General features: G+C 35.4%; 1 protein-coding gene across 4 annotated transcripts in view; it reads left to right on the top strand.

The window, feature by feature from the left end:
* CEP83 (centrosomal protein 83) overlaps positions 1 to 24935 on the top strand; it is a 120357-nt gene that overhangs the window by 75236 nt on the left and 20186 nt on the right. For all 4 annotated transcript variants that reach the window (XM_007085624.3, XM_042992900.1, XM_042992899.1 and 1 more), the window contains 5 exons: positions 6387 to 6501; positions 8040 to 8184; positions 8298 to 8447; positions 21229 to 21304; positions 24109 to 24266. In XM_007085624.3, coding sequence (XP_007085686.2) covers positions 6387 to 6501; positions 8040 to 8184; positions 8298 to 8447; positions 21229 to 21304; positions 24109 to 24266 — 644 coding nt within the window. The remainder of the gene's footprint in view (positions 1 to 6386; positions 6502 to 8039; positions 8185 to 8297; positions 8448 to 21228; positions 21305 to 24108; positions 24267 to 24935) is intronic.

The raw sequence follows: 24935 nt of genomic DNA, 5'->3' as shown, positions 1-24935 counted from the left end.
ATACTTTACTTCTCTGTATCGAGATCTCTTTTTATGTTGTCATGCTACCTTCCAGTACATTCAGAATGTGATCAATTTCTGCCACCTCTTCTGTGACCACTCTTGTCTCAGCCATGATTTCTTGAGGTTCGATTTTTATAATAGCCCCCTAACTCTCTGCCCATTCAGAGCTCTGCGTAATCTGGCCTCTGCAGTCTTTCCACGGCCTCACAGTCCATTTTCCCTCCTGTTCACTTTGCTCTGGCCTCACTGGCCTTCTTTTCACTCTTACTGACTTCTGTGTTAGGGCTTTGGCACTTGCCTGCCAGACGTAGTCTTCCCTCACGTCCTCATAGATTGCTTTCTCACGGCACGTTATCAGAGAGGCCTGCCTTCTCTTCACTTTGTAAAATACCATCTTGCCTCTTCCTGCCTCACTGTCTGTCTTCCTTATCTGCTTTATTTTTCTTCGTAGCTCTTAACACCATTTGATATGTATTTATATTTGTTAATTTTTTGTCTCTCGTGTCCTTTCCCACCCCCTTTTCTTTCGACCAAATATCAGCATTAAGAGTAGGGACATTGCTTTTGTTATTCCTTGTATCTCCAGCTCCTGGAACAGTGCTGGCACACAAGCCACTCAATATTTGTTAAGTGAGTAAATTAATAACAGCAGCATGGTCTGCATTTATATTATTTAAAAATGTTTTTTTTTAATGTTGATTTTTTTGTGTGTGAGAGAGAGAGCGTGTGCACGTATGCACGTGCAAGCAGGGGAGGGGCAGAGAGAGAGGGAGACACAGAATCTGAAGCAGGTTCCAGGCTCTGAGCTGTCAGCCCAGAGCCCAACTTGGAACTTGAACTCATGTGCCCAACGGTAAAGCTGAAGCACTCAACTGGCCGAACCACCCAGGTGCCCCTGCATTTATGTTATTTTTAAAAGAATATATATAATGGTTTGCACATCTTTTATATACTAAGTTTTCTCAGGAACTTAGTTTTTTCTCCCTCACATGCAGTATATATGAGGAATCTGGTAACCAGAAATAGGATAGCAGTGATAAAAGTATCTTGTAGAAAACTGTGGTGAATAACAGTATCAGCTCTGGAGTCAGACAGACTAGATTCAGCTTTCATTTCTTTTCCTTACTAACTGTGTGACCTTGAGCCAATTTACTTTCTCTCTGAAAATTTTAGTGTTTTTCTTTATAAAGCAAGGCTGATATCTACCTTAGAGAGTATGGCAAAGATTAAATGCAACATTATGCATAAAGCACTTAGCAAAAGGTCTAATAGATAATCACCCCAAATATTAGCTATTATTAATGGTAGTACTTGGGGGTATTTTAAAATCTAGGAAATAAGTCTGGTTTCTCAATCCATGCAATCAAGTATTTTCCATCAGAGCAGAGCAGAGTTCAGGTAAAATTACCTTAAAAAACAAAATGGCTCCCAGACCAGAAGGAATTTACTGTAGCCTCTAATAGAAATGAGTTTATCTAAAGAAGTAATGTATTCATCATAAATTCCTTGGCCAAGGAATTACTTAAGAAGACTTAGGCACTGTTTATGACAGAGGGAAGATTGAATTTTAGTGAGTAGGATGTAAGGATTCCAGTCTCATTGAAGAGATAATTCTTAGTGTGGAAAGGAATATACCCATCTGTTTTAATTAGTAAGCGTGAAAATAGCAATTCATTTCATTCCATTTGTTCTGATTGTATGATCACCAAACAACTTTCTGTTATTTGACTTCCAATGTAATTTTGTCTACAGGGAGAAAATGCCCGCTGGTCCTTTAGACTTAGAGTGTTCTAATATCCATTATAATTTTTTCTCACAGTTACTGTAACTGACATTCTGATTTTATAGATCAGTCTTTATAAATTTTATTAATGTGAATCTAACCTTGAGAGTGGTCATTTCTGTGCCTGAAAGTCCATAAACCATAATACTAGATGTATTAGATGCCTCCCTTGGGAGATAGTCTACCCGGTTTTTTCCATGGCAAACACATACTCTTTCATGTTTGCAGATTATATATGTAGTGACATTTAAAATTTTTGTTTGAATTTTTATACTTTACAGTTTACAAAGTGGTTTTGTAGCCGGTGTGTCATTTAATTCGTTAGACATGGCTGATGCTAGACAGAAGAAGTGAAAATTAAGGCAGGAGGATTTTTAATTGTTGAAATACTTTGATTCAAGTGTAGTCTTCTAGTCTAGCCAAAATTGGTCATTTTGGAGGAGGTACTGAAGTGCAGTGGAAAAGTCTGTGGGCTCTGAATCCGATAAATCTATCTTTTGATCCTGGCTCATTTATCTCATTCATCACCTATGTAAACTTCTGATTTGCTTAACTTTTTTTTTTTTTTTTAAATTTTTTTTCAACGTTTTTTATTTATTTTTGGGACAGAGAGAGACAGAGCATGAACGGGGGAGGGGCAGAGAGAGAGGGAGACACAGAATCGGAAACAGGCTCCAGGCTCCCAGCCATCAGCCCAGAGCCTGACGCGGGGCTCGAACTCACGGACCGCGAGATCGTGACCTGGCTGAAGTCGGACGCTTAACCGACTGCGCCACCCAGGCGCCCTGATTTGCTTAACTTTTAAGTGGGAACAATGCCTGCCTCTTACAGGATTTTTCTAAGATTAATGATAGTATTGAATGAAGTAAATAGTAGCTGGTGATGAAAGTAATGGCAGTGATTTTACACCAATGATGTCCTTAAATAAGAAAATGTTACAACACAGAACTGTGAACCCATTGACTAGTTTCGTTCCTCACTGTGTCAATAACTGTGTGTGGAACTTTAGGCAAGTTTCCTCATAGATGAAATGAAACATTGTTGTAGGTCATCCCTAGGAACTCTTTCAGCTTCCTAAAGTTGTGTAAGCCCTACTGGAAAATAAATTAATAATATAATTGCTTCCTGATTAACCTAAGTAGATTATTTATACATTCAGATGTGTACATATTGAGAGGTATACATTGAATTTCTACAATGATAGAGTATACAAAGAAATAGATGCAAAACACAAACAAGTAAATTTAGGAAGTTCTCTCATGCCTTTCTTCCAATTCTAGTATTGCTAAGAGTTGCCTTTTTAAAGGCATACTTGCATTTTTTGCATATAAATGGCATATTAAAAACCACCCTTCAGCTTTAGACAAACCAAATTTTCACTTAGAATCATGCATGTAAAAAGATTTCATTGGAAGGATAAATTTTAGAATGATATTTCAAACACGATTGTCACAGTTTTCTTTGCAACTTGAAATTTTCATCAATATTTTGCAACTCTAGCAAATGGTTGTTTGCAATGCAAAGGAGCACCTGGGGTGTATTTGTCTAAGTTATTCAAATTTGTAAATGTTAGGGTTTTGAACAGAATTATGTCCGTATGACTATCAGTGTCTTGGATTAAAAAGTATTACCAAAGATGGCCTGAAAATGGTGACCTTAAAGATATTTCACATTCAATGAGATAAATTGTGGTTACCTCAGGAAGTATTTGATCTTTAGAATGCCAGTAACATAAATACAGTTTTAAGGAAATCATCCCACACAGTTATCCTTATTAGCTACATTAATGAGGTCACACCATCTCAGACCTCTGAAAAATATCAGAATTTAAGTACACACATCTTTGTGGAATTTGCATCAGGGGCTTCTTGAGTAATACATTTTTTACAACCATATTTTTCTTGCTTACATATATTATTTTCTTCCATGTCTTTGTGTATATGTGTATGTGTAATTTAACAGATTCTGAATCCCTGTAAAACTATTGCCATTGTTTATATTTCTTAAAGTTTACTGGGTAGTACTTTCTGAATTCTTGGCATACTTGCATTTTTTGGCTGAATTCTTGGCTCCTGTTGTGTCAAAAGCATTAAATAAATTGGCATCATGAAGGCTAGCATGGAAAACATATTATGAAAAATAAAAGGAAAAACAGGGTACCTTAGCCCAAGGGAGCTTTAGAAGACTCTGCATCTCTTGAAATTATATGTAACATTTTAACATTGTACACTTTGTTTAGGAAAAGATCTGTAGTTTTCCTAGGACTTTTGAGACCTGATCACAAAGAAGGTGAAGAACCAGAGATTTAGAGTCAGAAAGAAAAGTTTATTATGACTAGTTGGGATCTGGTTCAGATTACTTACAGAATGTGCTACTGTCATAGCTATGTAATACTTACTCCTAGTATAAGTGCATTCATTACGTTAGGATCATAGAAATGTGGCACTAAAGGAAAGCTTAAACTCATATAGGTCCATAGATGAATAAATGTGAATGCGAGATGACAAATACTTTGCCTGAGCATATACCACTAGTTGAATAATAAAAGTAGGCCTGAAGACAGACTTTACTTGTTTGACTTCCTGTCTAGAATTCTTTCAGTTTCAATAATTATAGTTTAGTTGAAAAATATCTTCTCATTTCGGTATATCTCAGGGTGAAATGAATTAAGAAATAGTTTTCTTTTTTATAGATTTCATAGTAGTTCTTGTTGAAATGAATCAAGTTTATGCAAAATAAGATGGCTGTAATTTTCCACCTCTTATTTAGAGAGGCTACAATGTGGTTTGTTAATTAACTGCTATGTCATTCTTAACCTTTTACAGTTAGTATATAATAGCAGGCTATAATTTCATTTGTTATAGAAATTGGATTTTCACTGTAGTTATATTTCTCCAAAATTTTAAAACAATTATGGTTTAAATTCTGTCCATGAAATTTTAATATAGTAAAGCCCAGTCTACAGAAAGTTTAAGCTATCAAGATAAATGCAGTTTCTTAGCTGCTTTCATGTAGTTTCTGTGAGACTTGCTTTCATCGAAAAGAGCTTCAGAAATGTTTAAAAACCTTATGTCAGCACACTGTATTCATTTTATGTAGTATCATTTAAAAAATCGATAAGTTAATTTGGAAGCGTGCATCTTAAATGTGGTTAGCAGTACAAAGGTAGCCCAGTACTTGCTTGTCTGTTTCTTTGGATTTTGGCCAAACCATTCCTTATGTTTTTAAGACCTTTCATAGATGGAATCTCTTTTGGTAAGACATTTCTATTTCTTGTTCTTCCCCTCTTTAGCTCTAGGAGCTCTTACTGATTTGTTTCTAACTCCCATCTTTAATTTTTATAGATTTCTGTTGCACTCAAGTAAATTATCCTTTAGTCTTCTGTTCCCACCGTCTTCTGTTTTGCATATTTGGCATGTATATATTTGTGGTTTTCTACTCTTATTTCGTAGTTTCATGCATTAGTGTAATATGTCAGAGTACAGGTTTATCTAATTTTTATGTCTGTATTGGTTAAATCTTTATTATGGGATTAACTATAAGACTAACTTTAGAAGCACCTTATCATAGGGAAAGGATATGGAAAATATTAGAGAGTAGTGCAGATAATTGGAAGAGACTAATAAGCTTTCTTGTTTGTTTCTGTAACCCCAGCTCCTAAAACACTGCTAGAGCACATAATAAGTGCTCAGTAAATATTTATTGAATGAATGAATGAATACTACTTATGAACTAGAATCATTCAACTTTCAAAAGGGATGTCTCATTGAAAACTAAAAACTGGTATGTGATAGGTTAATTATATGGAAAATATTGACAATTATTTCCATTCACTCAGGGCTTTAACAGAATCGGGTTTGGGCAGTAAAAGTTTAAATTAGATAGATTTTATATTTGTTCTACCCACTGCCACACACACACATGCACGTACGCACGCACAGACACACACACATTATTTAATCACCGAATTCAATTTATTCTTCCTTCTTGTCCCCTTTGTCAGTCCTTTGCCTCTTAATTGTTTCCTTACCTTCAGTTTCGTAATCTTAATTTGCATCTAGAGTTAATTTTCTGAAACAAAGTTGACTGTGCCACCTTCAGTAGCTAACAGGATACACAGACCTTTGCAATGGCATATAAAGTTTACTTCCTGCCACTCCACATATTTCATACCTTCCTTTGCTCTAACTATAACACATTGCTCATTGTTTTCCAAGCATACTATGTAATGCTACACCTATATAACTTCTTATATGCTGTTCCTTATACCTAGAAAGGCTTCATGTCACCAGCACTTTTTTTAAAGGGAGGTTTCAGCCAGTCATTGACTACTGGATTTTAGGTACTTGCAGTTAAACCTTTTAAAGCAAGATTGAGCCAGATGACCCCCACCCAGGTATCTGTAAAGAAATAACTGAGTTTTGTTAGGAAAAGACTGTTTTCTTAATACCAAATACTGTTCAAGGCACTGAAGCACCTTCTCTCTTGGAAGGTATACTTACACTGTACACCCTGCTACCAAAACATTTTCTCATTTCTACTGATGTTTTTGGGTAACAGTTAATGGCCTATAGTAATTTCAATTTCTGATTATCAACAGGTAAAAGAACTTAAACATTCAAACAAACTAGAAATAACAGACATCAAACTGGAGGCAGCAAGAGCTAAGAGTGAGCTAGAAAGAGAAAGGAATAAGATTCAAAGTGAACTGAATGGTAATATATGATTTCCCATGCTTTTTACTATTATTTTTATATATAAACTCAAATTATTAAAATAGATCAAACTGAATTTTTATTTTCAGATTGAATTTTAATCTTAGAGCACATATGGATTATTTTTATTTATGTTGAATGTTCATTTTGTGATCTAGCTTTTAAAAAAATCTTATGTTTATGTCATTTACTTGATTAATACTTAAATGAGACTTTACAAATGGGAATCCATACTTTCTGGGTTTATAATTTTGAATCTATTTAGATCATGTGATTATTAGTCCCAGACCATTTTGAGTCTAAAGAATGTAAGGAAGATAGGTGGGTTCCAGACCCAATTTCTGTTTTTTATGTAGATAGTAGGCTTGTTATTGAGCCTACTTTAGCCTAGGCTTATTTTAAGTTCCACTTTAGTCTTAGAATGCCCTTCTCTTCATGATTCCTCAGAATTATGCTATTTCTGACTTTCCTTTTTTTCCCCCCCGCCCCTGACTTTTCTTAAAAGGTGTTTAAATAAGCTCCCTTTGGCCTGTAACTTTCCTCAAGTGGGTCTTTAGTTGAACTGATGTCTGTAGTTTCAGACAGAGCTTATGATGAATTAGTGTTTTCATCATTTATTTCTATTTGATATTGATTGATGGGTTTCCATAGAGTTAGGGAGTAACGTTTCTTAGGAACTTCAAGAGTTTATGATTTAGTTCTGCATTCTTTTTAAACTTGAGTTAGGTATGAATTTATTTTAGTTATTCCATGTGCAAAATACTTGCCATATCAATACAAGGAAAATTTGTGAATTCATTGGATAAACTTGAAAGTTTCTAATTTGTATTTCTACCAGAAACCTGACAGTTCTGTTAGAATGATAGGTTTTTAAGGTTTCTGTGATTTTTTATACTACTTCCAGCCAGCTTTATGATGATGCTATCTGTGGGGCTAAGATTACAGAACCCTTTTAGAAGTGAAGTATTATATATCTCTTTTGATATCATCTGGGTTGATGTCCCCAGCTCTCAAGAGTCAAGTGAGTAAATATAGTCTTTTATTAAAGTGTGTGTGAATGGAGAGGATGGTTAGCTCTGAGTTTTAGTCTGTTTCATAAGGTTTATCAATAAAGATTTATTTTTATTTATTTATTTATTTATTTATTTATTTATTTTTAATTTTTTATTTTTTTTCAACGTTTTTTAGTTATTTTTGGGACAGAGAGAGACAGAGCATGAACGGGGGAGGGGCAGAGAGAGAGGGAGACACAGAATCGGAAACAGGCTCCAGGCTCCGAGCCATCAGCCCAGAGCCTGACGCGGGGCTCGAACTCACGGACCGCGAGATCGTGACCTGGCTGAAGTTGGACGCTTAACCGACTGCGCCACCCAGGCGCCCCAATCAATAAAGATTTAAAGATCTTCGAGAATATATATCCAGACTCACTTTCTATGCTCTTTTAATTGTCTTAATCAGTTTATGGATGCTTGCTGTTATGACTTTTCATCTTAATAACATTGAATGCAGCATATTTTTTTTCCTTCAAAAAATGTTAGGGTTACAGTCAGACAATGAAATTCTCAAGTCAGCTGTTGAACACCACAAAGCACTCCTAGTAGAAAAGGATCGTGAATTAATACGTAAAGTACAAGCTGCCAAGGAAGAAGGTTATCAAAAACTCGTGATATTACAAGATGAAAAGTAAGTACTTAATTACCTTACTTTGTGTTCAGTCTTCTTGTAAATGAAAACATTTTGCTGTCATATCATCGTTATTGTAGTTCTTCTAACATAATTATCATCTGTTGTTTTAGGCTAGAGCTTGAGAACAGATTAGCGGATTTAGAAAAAATGAAAGTGGAACATGATGTCTGCAGACAATCTGAAAAGGATCAGTGTGAAGAGAAATTGCGAGCTTCACAGATGGCAGAAGAGTCGGCCAGAAGGGAACTTCAGAGTATTAGGTTATATATACGTATATATATTTTAAACTTCATTTTGAAATAAATTCAGAGCTCACAAAACATTGTAACAGTCATACAGAGGATTTCCATATGAATTCATGGAGATCTCCAAAATCGGACATCTTCCATAACCATATACAATCATTAGAACTAAGATACTAACATCAATATAATCAGGAAACAAAATAAATATTACACTTACTCAGCTTACTCAAATTTTACCAATTATCCCATTGATAGTCTATTTCTGGTCTAAGATCCAATCCAGAATCACACATTGCCTTTACTTTTAGAGTGCTAGCCAGTTATTTTGTAGATCACCCCTCAATTTGAGTTTGTCTTAAATTCTTTGTGATTAAATTCAGGTTGTAACATGTTTAGCGAAAATAATACCAAAGTCAAAGTCTTGTGTCCTCAGTGCATTATATCAGGAGGTATATTATTTGTACCTTACCCTTACCTTACCCTTACCGGTGATGTTAACTTTGATCACTTGGTTTAAGGTGATGTCTGCCAGATTTTTCCATTATAAAGTGACTGTTTTTTCCTCTTTATGATATATAATTATCTTATGGGGAAATATCTTGACACTATGTAAATTTTCTCATCATACTTCTGCATAATACATTCTTCCACTAATTTTAGCACCCATTGGCCAAATATGAGACAATTTGAGCAATGAAATAAGTTATAATAAAAGATTACAGTCCATAGGATAAAATAAAAATCTATGGATCCAAATGATATAATGTGTAATTATTTTTAAATTTTTATTTTAGAGAGAGCACAAGAGGGGAGGGGGGACGGAGAGAGAGAGAGAGAGAGAGAGAGAGAGAGAGAGAGAGAAAGAGAGAGAATCCCAAGCAGGCTCCACACTTAGCTCAGAGCCCAACACAGGGCTCAATCCCACGACTGGATCGTGATCCGAGACAAAATCAAGAGCTGGATGCTCAACCAACTGAGCCACCCAGGCACCCCTAATGTGTAATATTTAGAGAGAAGGAAAGCTTTTTTCAGGAGAATTCCAACTAATAAATGTAGAAAGAATAATGGAAATAGGAAAACATCATTTGGCAAACATGACAGTAGCAATAATAGGTATGGTGTTGCAAATTTTCAAAGGTTTTCAGCATCTCTGGAGATAATCATGATTTTTCCTCTCTTACGTTATTAATATTGTGTATTAATGGATTTTGTAATCTTGAAACAACCTTAACTTCTGAAATAAGTATCTGTTTATTCCATAGAAAACAACTTGTTAAGGCTCTCTTTCTCTATTGGGATCAGTTTTAATCATCTGTGTTTCATGAGAAATTATTTATTTCATCTTTGTTTGCAGATTTATCTTCATAGAGATCTGCAATATCATTTTTATTTTTTAATTTCTTTTGTTTCAATGCACCTTCCCTTGACCATTTCTTATTTTGTATTTGTCCTCTTTTCTCCCCTCTTTGTTTATCGAGTCAGCTATTGCTTTGTTGATTTTATTCTTTTTACTGTGATAAAATATACATAACAGAATTCACTATTTTAATCATTTTTAAGCATACAGTTCGGTATTTTTTTAAACTAGGAATTTGATTTATGGAGTCAACTGTTTTTCTATTTCCTACCTCATTAATTTCTGCTTCTTGATTCTGTGTGTGTTTTTTTTTTTTTGCCATAAAGTTTTTATAGTTGTATTAGTGTTTAATGTACATAAAATAAAATTCACCCATTTAAAAAATGTACAGCTTGATGCCTTTTGGTAATTGTGTAAAGTTATGTAATCACCACAGTAAAAACATAGAACACTTCCATCACCCTTAAAGTTTCCCCATGTCTCTTTTCAGTTGACCTCTCCCCGATCCCCAGCCTTAGACACCCCCTGGTTTATCCATGTTATTGCATATGGCAATAGTTGATCACTTTGTATTGCTGATTGGTATTCCATTGTATGGATGTAATGTGATTTGCTTTTTCTTTTTCCTTTTGATGGACAGACGTTTGGATTGTTACTAGTTTGGGGCTATTATGAGCAATGCTACTATGAACATTCATGTACAAATCTTTGGGCATATGTTTGTCTCTTGGTTAAATATCTGGGAATGACTTTGCTGAGTGATGACACATGGCAATGCTGTTTTATAACATATAGCAATACTGTTGTACAAAGTAGTTATGCTATTTTTCATTTCTAGTAGCAACGTATGAGAGTTCCCCTATGACAGTTCCATTTGTTTAACACATCTTGATTGACACTTGTTAATCTTTTTAATTTAACTCTAGTGGATGTGTACTAATATATCACTGTGGTCTTAATTTGATTTTCCTAGATGGCTGGAGATATTTATTTAGCATCTTGTAATGTGGATTTTTGATGTGTCTGTTCAGATATTTTGCCCATTTTTAAAATTGGGGCGTTATCTTCATATTGAGTTATAACAGCTCTTTATTTGGCATACAAGTACTTTGTCAGATACATGTTTGACAGATGTTTTCTCCCAGTCTGTGGCTTGCTTTGCTTATTTTAATTGTGTCTACTGAAAACGGATTTTTTTTTTTTATTTTGATGAAGTCCATTTTATCATTTTTTTCTTATTTGTGTTTTTTGTGTGTTCTGTTTGTTTAAGAAAGAAGGCTTTGCAGGGGCTCCTGGGTGGCTCAGTAGGTTGAGCATCCAACTTCGGCTCAGGTCATGGTCTTGTGGTCTGTGAGTTCGAGCCCCGTGTCGGGCTCTGTGCTGACAGCTCAGAGCCTGGAGCCGGCTTCGGATTCTGTGTCTTCCTCTCTCTCTGCCCCTCCCCCGCTCATGCTCTGTCTCTCTCTCTCTCTGTCAAAAATAAACATTAAAAAAAAAAATTAAAAAGAAACAAAGAAAGCTTTGCATAATCTTGTGTCATAAAGATTTCTCTTATGTTTTCTTCTAAAAGATTAGTATTTTGTTTCTTACATTTAGGTTTTATGGTCCAATTCGTGTTAATTTATCTGTAGTGTGAGGTGATGGTTGATGTTCATTTTTAACTTCCACTTGTTCCAGCATCATTTGTTGAAGACTGTCTTTTCTTCCATTGAATTCTTTTGGTACCTTTGTTGAAAATCAGTTGACCATATAAATGTGTCTGTTTCTGGACTCTTATTTACATTGGTCTGTTTGTCCATCTTGACACGAATATCACACTGTCTTGACTACTATGGCTGTATCACAAGTGTGATTCAGGTAGTGCAAGTCCTCTGTACCTTGGTCTTTTTTGTCAAGATTGTTTGGCTCTTCTAAGTCTTTTGCCTTTCCATATAAACTTTAAAATCAGCCTGTCACCTTTTTCAAAAAGACTTGTTAGGATTTTGATTGGGATTACATGAATCTGTAGCTCAGTTTGAGGAGAGTTGTCATGTCAACAATATTGAGTCTATCCAGTCCATTAATATGGCCTATGTTCTCTTTAATTATATCATCTTTAAGTTTTGTCATCAGAGTTTTATAGTTTTCATTGAATATGTCATGCTTGTGTTACATTTTATTTCTTAGCATTTTTATGTGATTATAAATAGGAGTGTTTTTTTTTTTTAGTTTCACTTTCTAATTGTTCATTGCTGGCATATAGAAATATAGTTAGTGGACTTTTATGTGTTGACCTTGAATTCTGTGACCTTACTAAAGTCATATGTTTTCTACTAGCTGTTTTGTAGATGTTTAGAGTTTTCTAAGATCATGTTGTATACCTTATGCTTTCTTTTAGTTTACTTTGTTCATTTTTTTGTTAAATTTTGAGTTAGGAATTTAACTCAACAAGTGTTTTTTCTTTCATTAAAAAAAATTTTTTTTTTAATGTTTTGTTTATTTTTGAGAGAGAGAGAGAGAGAGACAGAGCACGAGCACAGGAGGGGCAAAGAAAGAGGGAGACACAGAATCCGAAGCAGGCTTTAGGCTCTCAGCTGTCAGCACAGAGCCCAACACCGGGCTTGAACTCACAAACTGTGAGATCGTTACCTGAGCCAAAGTCGGACGCTTAACTGACTGAGCCACCCAGGCGCCCCTCATTCTTTCATTTTTATTGGTGAAGTTTCTCACGTGAGCTTTTTCTTATCCCTGCTTTAAAAATATTCTATAGATTATGACATGTAGTGTTTTAATTATCATTAACTTTTTAGAATTTCTAATTCAATTTGTATTTTCCTTTTCACCCCAAAATTAATAGATGTATTAATAGAAGGTGGAATTGTTTAATATGAGGTAAAATTAATAGTTTGCTAGGGCTGTCATAGTAAAATACCACAGATAGGACGGTTTCAACGATAGAAGTTTGGACTTCTAGACTCTAGAAGTTTGGACTCTAGATGTTTGAGATCTCAAGGTGTTAGCAGATTTGGTTTTTCCTGAGGGCTCTTTTGTTGGTTTATAGATGGTTACTTTCTTGCTCTGTCCTTACAAGGCGTTTCCTCTGTGTGCATATGTCTCTAGTACCTCTCCCTCTTCTTAGGAGGACACCAGTCATAGGGATTAGGACCCACCCAGATAACCTCATTTAACTCTAGATACCTCTTTAAAGGTCCTGTCTCCAAATACAATCACATTCTAAAGTATTGCATTTGAGACTTCAACAGAACGAATTTTGGGGAGACACAGTTCAGTCCGTAGCAAGGTTTTTGAATTTCCAGGTGGGAGGGCTTTTTGCTTATTTACTTTGTTAATTTCTCGTTTTACTGCATTGAAATCAGAGAGTAGTGTTTCTATTATTTCTACTTTATGAAATGCTGTAATGTTTTCATTGTGACCTAATGTATCAAGGCCAGGGCTAGGGTTAAGCAAGTGAGACACCTACGGCGAAAAAGTTAAGGAGACAATTTTACATGTCAACACTAAACATGTAGGAGCTCTAAAGTGAGTCTTTTTAAAATTTACACTTCACTTTGCACCTGTAATACATCATCAGTTTTTGTTACTCGTTACATAAGGACTAGAAAGGAACGTGTTCAATTATAAGAGTAAGTCTCCTGTTATTTGTATGTATCTGTCTGTGACTCCTTGCATTTCTTGTAGTTCTCTTCAAAAAGATGATTGCTGTATTATTTGGTATATAGATTATTATAACAGTTACATCTTAGTTGTAATGGTGGTTTATAACATTTAAAAGTGTTTCTCTTTTTGTCGTTTCATGTCATTTGTTTGCATTCCACATTGATGTCATTACTCCTGTTTTTTCCTTTCTTTCTTTCTTTCTTTCTTTCTCTTTCTCTCTTTCTTTCTCTCTTTCTCTCTCTCTCTCTCTCCCCCTCTCTTCCTCTCTTCCCCCCTCTCTCCCCCTCCCTCTTCCTCCCTCCCTCTCTTTCTTTGTTTCTTTCTTTTTTCTGTCTAGAGTTTATTTTTAAGTAATCTTTACACCCACCACAGGGCACAAACCTACAACCATGAGATTGATTTGCATGTGCTACCAACCAGCCAGCCAGGCGCCCTTCATTACTCCTATTTTCTTATTTCCATTTGCCTGATATGCCTTTATTCACCCCCTTCTTTTTAGTCTTTCTGAATCATTTCATTTTTTTAAATGTGTCTTGTACGTGTAGCATATAGTTGGGTCTTGCTGTGGAGCCAAATTAGAGATCATTTTATTTTAACATATGAATTAAGTTCATTTAAATGCACTGAGCCCATGCTCACAGCAAAGACTTTCAGGCAGGAGCATGAATGTTCCCTTGCTGGGATTTAGAATTATTTTCGTCTTTTTGCTTAAAAATGTTTTGAAGTTTGGGCACTTTCCGTCTTCCAGTTATGGAAAGGATGTGGTTTTGTGTGGCTTTATTTGCTGTCTTTGCTTTTTTGTATTATTTTGCAGGACGTATGGATAGCACAGAACTAGTTATCTGCTGTTATCTTCAGCTACCTGGAAGTCCCTATATCTGCTTTTTAAATTTCTAAAATCTTAAATGACTTCATAATTATAGATTAAAGTTGAGAGGTTTTTAAAAATCATGTTCATTAAGGTGTAGGTTATGTTTCAGGACAAGGGTTTTTTTTTTTTTTAATTAAAATAAATTAAAATTTAAATTCCAGTATAGTTAACATACAGTGTTATATTATTCTCATTACTCAGGAAGGAATTACCTCAGGCAGAAATATATGTATTATTTACTCATGTCAGGTTTTATGAATGATTAATTTAAATGTTGGCTGTAATAATTCTAGAATCATAAATCTGTAATGGATTTTGAGAGCCAATTTTGTCCTATGCTTTGCTTTTAGGTGAGTACATTATTTTTTTAACTGTTCTAGACAGGTAAGGTGTTTTTTGGTTGGTTGTTTTATCTCCTTGACAATCTCTAGAAAGGAGAGAGACGCTCTTCCTAGGAAAACGCCACCCTGATGTTATCCCTTTATGGTCCCACCATTTAACCACTTAGGGTCTTTTCTGTGAGAATTGAAGCCTGTTTCTCCTGGTTTGGCTTCTATTGACATAGTGATAAATGTCAAGCAAACTTGTTGTTACTTGCAGACACTAATGAATTTGGCCCTTAGGTTTTGTTTTTTTTCTTTTTTTCCTATATAAAACAGCATTCATTTCTTTAGCTTTAATAGAAATCATTTTCTGTCCCATTAGTCACTTTGATAATTTTTTTAAATTTCCCTTCAGTTTCTCCAGTTCATTTATAACGTATAATTGACCCCAACTTATTTTAAAATAGGGACATAATCAACATAAAATATAGCAGGAGTAATTTGCAAAATTTACATGACTTTTTTTAATGGTCTACAATTGTGTTTTTCCTATGGCAGTTCTGACTTATAAATGTCTGGCTACATAAACCAGGTCTATTTTGGTCATTCGTTAAATAATCATAATCTCATTTTGTCTTAGTTAGAATTTGTGATAGGTCGCAAATTAAAAAATTTAAGTGTTCATTTACTTTTGAAAGACTCAGACAGAATGCGAGTTGGGGAGGGGGAGAGAGGGAGGGGCGGACAGAGGATCTGAAGTCCGCTCTGTGCTGACAGTAAAGAACCTGATGCAGGGAGGGCTCAAACCCACTAACCACAAAATCATGACCTGAGCCCTAATCAGATGCTTAACCAACTGAGCCAACCAGTTGCCCCCAAAATTAAATTCTTTACTTATAGAGAGAAAGGTCTTGCTAATGAACTGAAAAGTCTAAATCCTGTAAAGCAGAAGTATCCATCTATTAACAAATAACAAATATCTGTTCTGATTAGGATTAATCACCGCTTTGGCAGATGCTTTAAGTTATTAATTACATACTAGTCTCTTATCCTATTTAAAGTGGTTTCTTCACTAGACTAAATAACAAAATTATTTTTCTAATAGTATTCTATATTTCAGAAGGTTACCCCACCCCACAATGAGTTTGCAAAATTTGTAACGTTACCTGTAAATGAAAACATTTAAAATTATTTAAAATTTTAAAATATTTTTAAAAGGATTTTCAATAAGATAGTATCTAGTCAACTCTTAATTCTGAAGCATGCAACTCCAACTAACTCAGGTGAAGAAAGGGTCATTTTTAGTGGACATAAATTGTGGAAAGGACAGGGTTTGTACTAGCCTCATGAACACCTGGATCTAGAAACTTAAATGTGACCAGATGACTTCTTCCCTACTTTCATCTCCCTCCTCTTCTAACTCTTAAGTTTCTCTCTTAACTGCTGTCTGTGTGAGGTCAAGACTTTATTTTTGAGATCAAAGAAGGTAGGGTTTTTACTTGATGATTTTAAGTTAGAAAAATCAAGAAGAGAGGTTGGGCCTGGCTCACTTACCTATCCCTGAGCCCATCACTGTGGCCAGGGGGATACTGACTCAGCCCAAGTTTTATGCCTATTTCAGAGTGGCGGTTGTGGAAGGGTATGTGCAGTTTGTTATTACAAGTGAGGGGGAGGTGTGTTGGGGAAATGGCAGCAATTACTTAAGCTCAAGGAAAGGGAATTTGATCATTTAGGATAATCCTGTAGTGAATCCCTGATCTTTTACATTGCTTAAAGCCAGAGCTCTATTTTACATTTGTGGCTTTCTCATTTTTTCAGAAATATTAAAGAAAAAAAAAAAGCTACCCGGTTACTTTATATACCTTCTTTCTGTATATAGTCTATCTTTAGTTGAATTATCTGTTGTGTATCATCTTAGTGGGGAGCAGGGGACTTCTACTTGGCCAGTTGAACAAGTTCTGTTCCAAGATATGAACTGCAAAGTAAGTGATAGAAGAATATGTGGCAACATTTGATGGGCCAGACAGTTTGTCCTTGCTGGTGATTCTCGTCAATTATTTTAGCCTGATTCCGGTTCTCTAGTTTCCTGTTGGTTCAGTGAGTTTCATATCTTTCCAGGAAAGTCTCTTTTTGCTAATAATGGCCAGAGTCAGTTTCCAGTGCTCTCAAGCAATAACCTTGTTTTCATTGGGTTTACGTAAGAACTGCTTTCCTCAGGAAACTTGTTCTGGAATCTTTGACAAATAGAGAAATCACAAATACAACTTTTCTTGCTTTGATGCCTTCCCTTGATAATAGAGGCTGACATCAAATGAAGCCTGGAAGTTACACTAGACCTTTTGTGCCTAATATGATGTTACTAGTCACATATAGCTATTTAAATCTAATTTTAAATTAGTTTAAATTATGGACGTCTGGGTGGCTCAGTCGGTTTAGTGTCTGACTCTTGATTTTGACTTAGGTCATGATCTCATAGTTTGGGAGTTTAAGCTCCACATTGGGTTGTGCCGACAGTGTATTCTCTGTCTCTCTCCCTCCCCCTCTCTCCCTCTGCCCCTCTCCCACTCTCTCTCTTTCTCTAAAATAAATGAACATGTAAAAAATAAAAGTAAAAAAATTAATAATTTAGTTCTTCAGTTGTACTTTTTGAAATATGCAATAGCCACATGTAACTAGTGGCTATCATGTTGGATGGTACAAATTATAGAACATTTCCATCATTAAAAAAATCAGATAGTGCCATTGGACTGTAAATTCCTTAAGGATAGGGATTCTGTCTTTGTTATTCTCTGGTGTATCTACAACACTTAGGACTAGGCTTAGCATTTGTAGGTACTCAGTAAATATTTGTTGAATGTTGAAATGACACACATGAGCTGCCTGCCACAGAAAACCTAGGCAATAATCATCATAATTAGCTACTTGTTCTTGGAAGAGAATTTGGAATGACTCCATCTCACTGTTATTCTTATTGTTTCTGTTTCAACTTTTCTACAGCTCCATTCTCTGTTGTACTTTGGCCCTGTGGTCTGTCTACAATTTCTGCTTCCATTATTTCCATAATTACATTAAAAATATAAAGTACTTGATCTCATAGTTGCTCATTCAACAACGTATTCATCCTTCATTTTTTGATTTCTCCTCATGACCAATCCATTAAATCTCTCCTTTCAATAATTTTTGCTGTAGCCTCTGAAATCTATCCCATTCCTATATACATATATATGTGTGTGTGTGTGTGTGTGTGTGTGTGTGTATATATATATATATATTGCAGTCTCCTTATTTTATTTTATTTTATTTTATTTTATTTTATTTTATTTTATTTTAGTGTTTATTTATTTTTGAAGGAGAGAGAGAGCATGAGCAGAGGAAGAGCAGAGAGAGAGGGAAACAGAATCCAAAGCAGGCTCCAGGCTCTGAGCTGTCAGCAGGAGCCTGACACAGGGCTCGAACTCACAAACTGTGAGATCATGACTTGAGCCAAAGTCGGACGCCCAACTGACTAAGCCACACAGGCGCCCCACAGTCTCCACATTTTAAAAAAATATGCCCTCACTGAAACCTGACCTAGTCCTGGCAACCCTTTTAAGTGGAATTACTCTTCCCTTCATCTGTCCTGCAACCAGGGAACAAGAAGGAAAAATCCATATTTGTGAACCCACTTTTGCTTCCAGACAGTTGTTTGACTAACTGGGTTAAAATGGTTTTGCTTTTGGTCTTCACTGCGTCCATCTTATCCCTATTTATTTCTCAGTGACCAACCTATAAGATGTTCCCCAACAGTCAATGAAGAGCTTGACTTCTGTCTAGCTCAATTTGTTACTATTTTCTATCCTTTGTCATTGTTCTTTGTGACGACACCATTCATATTGTTGATCCACCTTAGCCTTATAGTTTATCTTAACTCTTATATTCTTTATCTTTATTCAACTTTAGCAGCCCCTACACTTAGCCATTTCTTGGACCTTGTCATCCCTTTGAACTGATCATTTCAAATACCTATTTTTTTCCTCTTATCTACTTCAATCTTACTGAAGACATTAAAATTTGATAGTCAAACTGATAGCAAAATTAGTTCTTATACTTTTTTTTTTCTTCCACTCTGTTAACCTGGCTCCCTTGCCTCCCATTTAGCTTGAAATCTATTTGTCCACTGTTTACCTATGCTCTCACTTGTACCTGAGCAAAAGCTCCTAGATGTAAATTCTTTAAACTTCTCACTATCTGAGAATTTCTATCCTCATCTATTCTCTCCTCCCTTTCTATTTTAATGAAGATATCCCTTCTCCCTTTACGTCTCAAGTGTTCTGATTCCCATCTCCTTTGCTTCCTCTAGAGTCTTGCTTCACTGATTATCTTCTTCATCTATGTCTTTAATTTCTTTACCTCAGACTCTTATTTTGCCTTCAAGGTCCAGCTCAAATTGCATTTCTCTTATGTAGCCTTTACTGATACCCTGAAGGAAGTTAGTTAATTGCACTCCCTTCTGTATTTTTTAGTTCTACTTTAAGACTTGATTTCTTTTGATTTGTTGTGACCTACCTTAAATAGTCAAAACTTTCTCATCAAAAGAGGTACTGTACTTTATTCCTAAGTCTGCAGCATTGCATTTTGAAATAATTTGTACTGAACTCTTTTGTTACTGAGGTTAAGACCATTGAATTCATTTCTAAACCCTAATCATCTCTATTAATTTTTATTTATGTTAAATTCCATAATCCCTTACAATCCTAATTGTAATGATCTTAAATTGTGGACTAATTTTCTTCTAAAAAACTGCCATATGGGTTTTAGATTCTAACACTGCACAACTCTAGCGAAGTGAACTGAAGAAGACTTTGTCACCTCTTACAGTCTACCATAATGATGTTCTTACTTTTCATGTTTTCATGATAGTCTTTGGCTTCAATTTTTGTTTGTAGGGCATTGTTTTCTTTCATACCTACGTAACTTATTTAGAAAGCATTCAGACCACATTGCTTTCTTAACAGGATCTTGTTTCTTCCTGTTCAGGTATATTCAAAATCTTGACCAGAGCTAAGATTTACTTGGGACCTAACTTTTTAACTCTGGACCTGAGCTAGGACCCACAGTGTTTTCTCCTCTGTTTCTATCTTCATGATTTTTAGAAAGAAATCTTTATTAACTCTGTGACCTAGAAGCACCAAGTTAATGACATCCATAAACATTTAAGGGTGAGATGCAGAGAAAGTTTCGGAGAGTAAAAATGTAGCTGGAATTATGAAACAAGAGTATGACTGGTACTGTTAAAGGAGCAAAGTAAGAGCAAGACTCCCCTTTCCTTTAGATCCGTTGTTTCTAGCATTTGTATGTAAATATCTTAGGAAGCATTGGGTTTTACGGTTTCTTCCGTGTCATATTGTCCAGTCACCTTACACATTTAAGTGTCTAACCCAGGATTTGGGTTGGTTCATTCATTCCATCAACAAATATTTATTGAATTCTTATTAACATTTCAAGCACAGCCTTAGGCTCTTGAGAATGTCGTCTTTCCAATAAGCAGTTTTACCTGGGTTTGATAAGACATGCTAATAATGCCAAACTGTAAATAATAAATGCCAAATGAATTATATTTGAGGTAAATGTTTGAGGGATTTTAAAAAGGGAGCAGTTGAGGGCATATCCTATCACATATTGGCCTATCCTATTAGCATAAAGTCTTTCTTATGAGGTTAGTTATTTGGTTACCAGAGATGCTCTATGTTTTAAGGTTCTGGTTAAAAATGTATCATTCCTTTGAAAAGGACACACATTGTATAAGCATTCATCTCAGGGATGAAAACTCATAATATATTTTATAGAATACACTATGGTGTCCTGTACTAGATAGTTTTCTTTTAAATTTTCAACTTAAATCAGTAAAATTGCAGCATAATAAGTAGGAGAAGAACCCTTACTTGGGTTAGAAGACCTGGGTCCTGTCTTCATTTGGCTGCTTGGTAGCTATGTGATTTGGGCCTGAGCCTCAATCTCTTTATCTATAAAATTGAAATAATAAAGATGACTTTGCTTACTTTCATGGACTTATTGTGAGAAATTACTGCAGTTAAACACAGGGAGACTTAATAGGCATTAGAGATACATTTAGGAGCTCCGAGTCTGGTAAGTGAAAGTGAGGTAGCAGTGTGGGTGAAAGCATTGTGTGAGCTGTGTGATCATAGACATGGCTCTGCCCGCACTAGACCACTTTCTGATGCCTTAGTGACACGTTATGCACTCTTCCACCAAAGGCTGTTCAGGTTGTTCCCCGCGTTTATCAAAATCATACCCATCAAATTTATATCTCCATGTATGTAGTCTCGTCTTCCTAGACCTACTTGATTTCTCATCTTCTCTATGCCAGAAGTTTGTAGATTTTTCCACAGTAAAAGCAGAAATTTGATACATCTTAGTTACATGTGAACACACCTTCCTGAAGTCAAAATCTTTATCAAACTTTTATCTGCCACTTAACAAGCACAACACCTGGTGTCAATACGGGTACTCTAAAATGATTGTCTAATTCATTGAAATATAGGAACTATGGTTTCTTAATAAATGTTTTTGTTGGGTTGTCATTTTTAGGTTAAAACTTCAGCAACAAATTGTGAATATTGAAAATGCAGAGAAAGAAAAAAATGAAAATGCTGACCTGAAACAGGTAATGATTTTAGCAAACATTTTGCTTTTATTTTTTTATTTTTATTTTTAATGTTTTATTTATTTTTGAGACAGAGAGAGACAGAGTGTGAGCAGGGGAGGGGCAGAGAGAGAACGAGGCACAGAATCTGAAGCGGGCTCCAGGCTCTGAGCTGTCAGCACAGAGCCCAACGTGGGGCTCGAACTCCCAAACTGGGGGATCTCTGACCTGAGCCAAAGTCGGACGCTTAACTGAGCCACCCAGGTGCGCCTTGCTTTTATTTTTTTAAGTGCTTCTTTAAATCTGTATTTTGAATGTGTATGTGTGTAAGTTTTGTGTTTTTTTATTGAAGTATAATTAACATACAGTGTTCAGTTAGTTTCAGGTGTACAGTATAATCATTCAACAATTCTGTACATTACTCAGTGCTCATCACTATAAGTATACTCTTAATCCTCTTTATCTGTTTCACCCATCTCCCCTCTGGCAACTACCAATTTGTTCTCTGTATTTAAGCGTCTGGTTTTCTCTTTTTTTTCTTTGTTTTGTTTCTCAAATTCCACATATGAGTGAAATTGTATGATATTTGTCTTTCTCTGACTTATTTCACTTAGCCTTATACCTTCTGGATTCATCCATGTTGTTGCAGATGGCAAGATTTTGTTCAAAATTTTTTATGGTTGAGTAATAGTCCGTCTTGTGTATATACCACACCTTCTTTATCCATTCATCTGTGGATGGGTACTTGGGTTGCTTGTGTATTGTTTTGAATCCTTTGGAATTTTCTATATCAGTATTCTGAAAATATAATCATTACATTGATATGTGTTGGTGAGGTTGATAGATGAAGATAAAATTGTTTAAACCTCTTTAAGCTCTAGTTAGTAAGCTAGTTTTGCTAACTGCTGTTTTTCTTGAGGTCTTTATATGCTGTCACCCATAATGAATTTTTTTAAATTATAGTTTAAGGAACACTACTTTAATATTCTGAATTTAAAAATTGATTAGAAAGATCATCTAGATTTTAAATTCCTTGTGGGATTGACTTGTAACTTTATATTGCTTATTCTATGAACTATTTCTTATTATATCCCTGTGAAATGTGAAATCTAAGAGTTGTATTTATGGAAGGAAATTGATATTTTAATTGAAGTTATTTGGGTTTAAGAAAAACTTATATGGGCAAAACATGGAAGAGTGTTCTTTCCTGGATTCTATTTTCTTTTTTGTTTAAAGTTATGAAGTAAAGAGGATTCCATTTTTAGGGTTTATCCTTGCAAGCTAGCTGGCATTACTTTGCATATGCAGTTGTGGTTTCTAAGTCTCAACTAGGAGGACATAATGTTTGATACTCTGAGAGAAGTGATCTAGTATCATTGGCATTGGGCTGTCATTTGTTAGATGTGGAGAAGTATTAAGTTCTTTGAGGGTTACTTGTTCAATCAATTGTATTACAGATTTAATTTTTGTAACTCCAATTAAATAAAGACTGAGTAGCTCTTCCTGGAGAAATTTATTCTAAAGTAGAAATCTGAGACATATCATTTTACTTCATTTGATCAGTTGTTCTTTGGTTGTATACAGTCCTGTCTTATTTGGCTTTGCTACCACCAGGAAGTGCTGGAATTATTTAATTTATTGCCTAAGGAATCTGGTTTCTTTTGACTCTTGAGTCTCTTGATTCTGTGCTTCCAGCTCCTCTGAGAGAATAGCTAAGAGGTAAGAAAAGGTGAAAGAAAATGAAGATTTGTTAATTTGCAAAATGGGGGTGCCTGGGTGGCTCAGTCAGTTAAGTGACCAACTCTTGATTTAGGCTCAGATCATGATCTCAGGGTCATGAGATTGAGCCCCCCGTCAGGCTCTGCGTTGAGCGTGGAGCCTGCTTGGGATATTCTCTCTCTCTCTCTCTCTCTCTCTCTCTCTCTCTCTCTTTCTCTCTGCTCCTCCCCACTTGTGTGTGCACTCTTGTTCTCCCCACCCCGCCCCCAAAAAAGAGTAAAATTGCTCGTGGAGGAAGTAGGTATAACTGTGTTCCAAATGAAGATTATTTGGATATAACTAAAAATCACCATTTATCTTCCTAGCCTGTTAATTTTTAACTAGATAATTAGTTACTTTTCATGAGAAAATGTACTCCCAGATAAAAGTACATTAGGATGGAGAAAAAGCATGAGTGACATTTCATGGTTTGATAAATGGCTCTAGAGGCCAAGGAAGCCTTGCCATTCATTAGGTTTCTTAGAATATCTCTCTTCCACCCAACACTGGCTTTGTGGAATGCTTAGAAACCACTTAAAAACAATGTAAGAGTGATCCTTTCTGTATTAATGATTCCAAACTATTTAGAAAGCAGAATTCCCGGAAGAGTTGCTGATCATAGGGTACATGGGAATGGGAGAACAGATTCCCTTAGCAGCTTTCCCAGCTGATGAGCTTTTAAAACCTGTTCTTTCCTAGGAGGTAGAGGAAGTTCAGTGGAGACTTTTTAATGGTTGCATTCTCCTTTCTCACTTCCCTACTCTCCCCTTCTTACAATCCTTTTCCCTACTCCCAGTAGCTCATCTGGTCTGCTTATTTTGGGAGGAAGAGGAGAGGGCTTAGTGGATTGAGGAACAGGGTTCTTGATAGACTCTGGTTATATTAGGCAATGATACTATGCTATTGGATCCTAATGCTGCTGCGGTTTATCATTTAATTTCCGGGTGTCCTTAGGACAAATCAGTCGGGTGGAGGATTTGTGAAGGAAGATGCTTACAATCCTGTGCCTCTCCCATTCGTTCGTTATTGCATACGTGGCTGTATGTTTCTCTTTCTTCTCTTTTAAGCAAATCAGTAGTTTGCAGATCCAAGTGACCTCACTTGGACAGTCAGAGAATGAGTTGCTGAATTCAAACCAAATACTGAAGGAAATGGTAGAGAGGTTAAAACAGGAATGCCGAAATTTAAGAAGCCAAGCTGAGAAAGCACAACTAGAAGTTGAAAGGTAGAGTTTGCTCTTTTTTATGTACAAACTATTTCTTCTTTCTGCTATGTTATATGTAGTTCTTTTAATGACGATTCCAATGTTGAATGTGTTTTGGGAGCTAGTTACAAATACCCTTTGACAGTATACAATGGTATTAGGTAATGTACTTTCTATTTCTAGAGAATGACCTTTATGGACTCTTGAATTTTTTAAAAAAGGGCGCATTTAGGGCAGAAGACTTTTTTTTTTTTTTTAACAAATTCTGCCTGTCCACCGTGTTCTTTTGAAAACCCTCAAAGAAACCCTTCTTTATTCATTGAGTAAACCAATACATTAATACATTTTTTACTCCAAATATCTAAATTATTCTTCTGAATGCCAGAGAACAGAAAGAAATTTTGTGATATGCAAAACTTACTTCCTAGAATTAGAACTATAATATCTTGGATTTTCCCTTTGAAAAGCTCATTTATTTGTTTATATTTTTTGGTCTTGAAATTTATTACTAGTAGACAGTGTATATAGTAAACTGGCAAGGAGATGATTTTTGTGATGTTCAAGATCTTACATTCTCTGGAAAATTTTGTTTAGATATGATAGAAAACTGCTATTTTGTATTTGCTTTGTCTTCATGTTAGTATTATATTTTTGTTTGAATCTACAAAACATAATTCTTTTCAGATTTTC

The sequence above is a fragment of the Panthera tigris genome, chromosome B4 (assembly GCF_018350195.1).
Source record: "Panthera tigris isolate Pti1 chromosome B4, P.tigris_Pti1_mat1.1, whole genome shotgun sequence".
Taxonomy (NCBI): Eukaryota; Metazoa; Chordata; class Mammalia; order Carnivora; family Felidae; genus Panthera; species Panthera tigris.
Note: the sequence above shows the minus strand (reverse complement) of the source record. Positions and strands in the feature narration are given on the sequence as shown.